Source organism: Hylobates moloch, unplaced genomic scaffold, assembly GCF_009828535.3.
Source record: "Hylobates moloch isolate HMO894 unplaced genomic scaffold, HMol_V3 SCAFFOLD_754, whole genome shotgun sequence".
NCBI classification, from domain to species: Eukaryota; Metazoa; Chordata; class Mammalia; order Primates; family Hylobatidae; genus Hylobates; species Hylobates moloch.
The window spans coordinates 1-5,412 of NW_026653029.1; the positions used below are offsets into that span (position 1 = coordinate 1).

General features: G+C 39.2%; 1 protein-coding gene across 1 annotated transcript; it reads left to right on the forward strand.

Moving 5' to 3' along the window:
* Positions 1-6: 6 nt before the first annotated feature.
* LOC116464460 (zinc finger protein 709-like) lies at positions 7-3,612 on the forward strand. The gene has a single exon (XM_032147720.2). It carries the CDS (start codon positions 25-27, stop codon positions 388-390), a length of 366 nt encoding a protein of 121 aa, XP_032003611.1. The 5' UTR covers positions 7-24; the 3' UTR covers positions 391-3,612.
* The last annotated feature ends 1,800 nt before the right edge of the window (positions 3,613-5,412 follow it).

Below are 5,412 nucleotides of genomic sequence, written 5' to 3' on the forward strand. Positions count from 1 at the left end.
TTCAGTTGTTCCAGTTCCTTTCGAATGCATGAAAGGACTCACACTGGGGAGAAACCCTATGAATGTAAACAGTGTGGTAAGGCGTTTAGTTGTTCCAGTTCCATTCGAATACATGAAAGGACTCACACTGGAGAGAAACCTTATGAGTGTAAACAATGTGGTAAGGCCTTCAGTTGTTCTAGTTCTGTTCGAATGCATGAAAGGACTCACACTGGAGTGAAACCCTATGAATGTAAACAATGTGATAAAGCCTTCAGTTGCTCACGTTCCTTTCGAATCCATGAACGAACTCACACTGGAGAGAAACCCTATGCATGTCAACAATGTGGTAAAGCCTTCAAGTGTTCCCGTTCCTTTCGAATACATGAAAGAGTTCATAGTGGAGAGTAACCCTATGTATATAAGCAATATGGCAAAGTTTTCAGTTGTCCTAGTTCCTTTTTTTTTTTTTTTTTGAGTTGTTGAATTCTCACTCTGTCGCCCCACATGGAGTGCAGTAGTGTGATCTCAGCTCACTGCAACCTCTGTCTCCTGGGTTCAAGCGATTCTCCTGCCTCAGCCTCCTGAGAAGCTGGAACAACAGGTGTGAACCACCATGCCCACTTAATTTTTGTATTTTTAGTAGAGATGGGGTTTCGCCATGTTGGCCAGGCTGGTCTCGAACTCCTGACCTCAGACAATCTACCTGCCTTGGCCTCCCAAAGTGTTGGATTACAGGTGTGAGCCACCACACCTGGCCCCCATTTCCTTTTGAAGACATGAAATTATTCATATTTCAGAGAAACCCTATGACTATAAGACATGGGAATACCTTCAGTTATTTACGTGTGAATATGAGGAAGCATTCATACTGGACAGGAAACCTTGCGAATGTAGGCAGTGTGGGAAAACCTTCAATGGTCGTGTGACCTTTTAAGGACCATGAGAAGGCATATGAAGTGTAAAGAATTTTCATATGCCCTATAAATGTAAAGAATTTATAACCTTAAAAATGTAAAGAATGTGGAAAACCCTATAAATGTAAAAAATGTGGAAAAACCTTTATTTGTCTTAGTTTACTTGGAAACCATGAACGAACTCACACTGGAAAGCAACTTCTTGAATATAGACATTGTGAGAAAGCCTTCAGTTGGCCCACATACTTATATGTGAGAATGCAGACCAGATAGAAATCCTATAAAAGTGAGAAATAGCAATGTTTTCCATTTTAACAAATGCTCATGTGATACTCCCTTATGTGTGAACCTTCAATCTCATGTTGAAACTCCCACTAGGGAGGTACTGTATAAATGTAGATAATATGGGAAAGCCTGATGCAAGTTAATTCATGTATATTGTTCTAGAAAATTCACAACATGACAGAAACGTTATAAAACATATTATCAGTTACTGATTCTTAAAGTGGATCTCCGAATTAGGGATTTCTATTACTTTCACAAAAGAACATTGAGATGAGATAATTCTGTAAGCTCTTATACAGTTGTACACAAGTTGAATTGATAGTATTTTTTCATTAAATCAGTTTCTGAAATTTTGTCTTTCCATATTGAAGTCTGTTAGATTCATGAGTGAATTGAAGTGTATTTATAATAAGCTAGTAGTTTTGATTTTTATATATTCGTTAGTTGTGCTGTAACGGGCCATCAAAAAATGATAATTTGGTAATTTTTAGGATTTCCTACTGGCCTTATGTGGCAGGTACTAGATATCATTATATGTATTTCATCTTTCTTTCTGACCAAAAGAAACTTTTTTAGAGGAAGACAGAATACCCTTTTTTCTATTTTTTATGCTAAAAAATAATCATAATAAATTTTTGAGTCTGCAGAGTTTATCATACAGTATACTCTCTCATTGGAATTATTATTTTCATCTTCTGTTTGCTATTTGTAATTCCTTCTGGCTGTGATTTGGATAATAGACTTTGCATTAATAAGAGAGATCTGAGATAGAACCATATAACCTATAGCTGGAAATGGCTATCCTGGATTGTGTTAACATGGGTTATGTTGTGACCTGTGTTTTCTATAATCTATCCTTTTATGGCTCCATGGTATAATTCACCAATAGCCTACTTGCAGGAGATATGAAAGGCAGAAGTGAAGAAAGCATTAGTCAGGTTTTATAGCCACCATATGTGGAGACAGATGGATGCATAGGGGCTTCAGGGACACCTGCTTCCACCACATTGTCCTGATCCTTTGCTTTGCCAATTGAGGGTATTCTTAGAACCACCACTAACTGCTTGGCTGCCATATTTTCCTTCCTTCCTTTCTTCCTTCTTTCTTTCCCTTTCCCTTTCTTTTCTTTCTTTACTTTCTTTTTCCAAGACAGAGTCTTGCTCTGTCACCCAGGCTGGAGTGCAGTGGTACGATCTTGGCTCACTGCAACCTCTGCCTCCTGGGTTCAAGCAATTGTCCTGCCCCAGCCTCCCAAGTAGCTGGGATTATAGGTGCCCGCCACCAAGCCCAGCTAATTTTCTTTGTATTTTTAGTAGAGATAGGGTTTTCATTATGTTGGCCAGGCTAATCTCAAACTGCTGACCTCATGATCCGCCCACCTTGGCCTCCCAAAGTGCTGAGATTACAGGCGTGAACCACTATGCATGGCCCCAGCTGCCATATTTTTAAAGATGTAGTTTTCCACAAATTGTCTTTAAAAGTTCTACTCAAAGATGCACTGCAGTTTGGATTTTCCTAGAAACTCTAATGTGTCCACCAGGCAATATTTAGACTCTTAAAGTTGGGAATATTCTCTGATATTCTGACTCACCTCATCTCTAGGTTGAATTTATTGAAGGTATTATTTATGTAATAAATACCATGTTTTGTTAACAGTACCAGTGACTATGTGTTTCTGATTCCACCGTGACAACTACAGTGGTGCAGTCAAAAAGAACTACATGGGTGTTTGTTCCTCCACTGCACTGTGCAGTGAATGCACTTACCCAGTCCTACAGTGTAAGAATAAGCACCTTCCTAATATCAAGCAGATTGTCGGTGTTTCCTATTACAGTTGAATGTCATCTCTCAGTACATTTTCAGTTTTGTTTCATTATATGTGATTAAAAACTATGTGTATGTTTTTGTTGAACAAAAGCTTCTGTAGATGTTTCTTAGAAATATTTTATTAACTGTTTTCAAATAACTTGTATGCTATTACTTGTCTCTTTTTCTGCAAGGATATATTAAAATATTCCATTGCAATTATAGATTTTCAGATTAAGTTTTTTTATTATTATTATACTTTAAGTTCTAGGGTACGTGTGCACAATGCGCAGGTTTGTTACATATGTATACACGTGCCATGTTGGTGTGCTGGACCCATTAACTCATCTTTTACGTTAGGTATATCTCCTAATGCTATCCCTCCCCGCTCTGCCCACCCCACAGCAGGCCTCAGTATGTGATGTTCCCGTTCCTGTGTCCAAGTGTTCTCATTGTTCAATTCCCACCTATGAGTGAGAACATGTGGTGTTTGGTTTCTTGTCCTTGTGATAGTTTGCTGAGAATGATGGTTTCCAGCTTCATCCATGTCCCTACAAAGGACATGAACTCATCCTTTTTTATGGCTGCATAGTATTCCATGGTGTATATGTGCCACATTTTCTTAATCCAGGGATTTTCAGATTAAGTTTTTAAATTTATTGAGTTAATCCTCATATGTTCTGAGTCAATATTATGTGCATACAAGATCAAGTATTTTCCTTAGGAATTTTTAATTTTTTATTCTTAATATAGTTATGATTTTTTCTCAGAAAATTTCTCATGCATTCATAATACCAAAAACTTAAATCATGGTTGCTTCCGTGCCTTTTTTTCAAAGATCACCAGGATCACACCTGTAGTCAAGAGAAGAGTGTTAAGAATTGTAGTAATAAGAATGATCATAAACCGTAAATGACTATGGGGAGTATCAGTAAGATGGTGCTCGGCTGGGTGCGGTGGCTTATGCCTGTAATCCCAGCACTTTGGGAGGCCAAGGTGGGCAGATCACAAGGTCAGGAGTTTGAGACCAGCCTGGCCAACATGGTGAAACCCCATCTCTACTAAAAAATATATTAAAAATAGCTGGGCATGGTGGCGTGCACCTGTAATCCCAGCTACTCAAGAGGCTGAGGCAGGAGAATTGCTTGAACTCCAGGAGGCGGAGGTTATAGTGAGCCGAGATCATCACGCCACTGCACTCCAGGCTGGGCGACAGAGTAAGACTCCTTCTCAAAACAACTTCTTTTTGGATTTGGATTTTTGTTAGGTGACTTGATTGTTAATCACCAAACTGAGACACTCCTGTGTGTGTTGCCTGCTGTGAGGTGAACTTAATTGTGTCACTGGTAATCATTATTCTTATCTAGAGGCAGGAAGAATGAAGTGGAGCTAAACCTAATTCCTAAGAAACCATTCACTTGGATTAGTGAGTGGAGGGTAATTTTGGTCATTTTAATGTCTTCAACTCTGTTCTCTTTTACCATTTTTAGAGACATGGTTATTGTTTTTGTCTTGATCCATCATGATTGCTGAGTAGCTTTGTCTGATGAAGGAAGTGTGACATTTTTCTCTTCAACAGGATAAGACTTGGCCTTACCTGAGTGTGAGGTCAGATCCTAGTCCTGTGGAACTGCTCGTAACCTTTCTTATTATCTAAACATGGAAATATTTCTTACGGTGTATTGGACAATGTTTTCCACAAAATATCTCAATTAAAATATGTAAGTTCAGCTGGGCGCGGTGGCTCACGCCTGTAATCCCAGCACTTTGGGAGGCCGAGGCGGGCGGATCACAAGATCAGGAGATCGAGACCACTGTGAAACCCCGTCTCTACTAAAAATACAAAAAAAAATTAGCCGGGTGCGGTGGCAGGTGCCTGTAGTCCCAGCTACTCCGGAGGCTGAGGCAGGAGAATGGCGTGAACCCGGGAGGCGGAGCTTGCAGTAAGCCAAGATCGCGCCACTGCACTCCAGCCTGGGAGACAGAGCAAGACTCTGACTCAAAAAAAAAAAAAAAAAAAAAAAAAAAAAATGTAAGTTCACTGAGTCTTTAGCAAACTATATAATACCCTTTTTTTCTCCTTTGTGCACTAGCAGAGTCCTGTAAGTGTAGATAAGTTTTCAGAGACCACAAACCTAGCAAGGTGCAAAGACAGAATCACTGTTCAAATCAAGCCATCTTGCTCTTGATGCTAATTTTTTTAACCTTTCTCATAGGCCTGGTACTGTAGTATCAAAGCATACACAATTCAGCACAAATGATCAAGACATTCTAGGCTATGGATATAGAAACATGAAACAAGTTCTTGCCTTCCTGATGCTTATAGATTTGGGAAAAGAGAGATGGTTAATAAAAGGTAAGGGTTTGGTTTATAGAAAGCAATTAAGATCTTTGAAGGAAATGAAATAACAACCAACCTGTGAGA

What these genes read in the sequence shown, in the direction of transcription:
- LOC116464460 (XM_032147720.2), top strand. Translation starts at nt 25, where the DNA reads ATGCATGAAAGGACTCACACTGGGGAGAAACCCTATGAATGTAAACAG.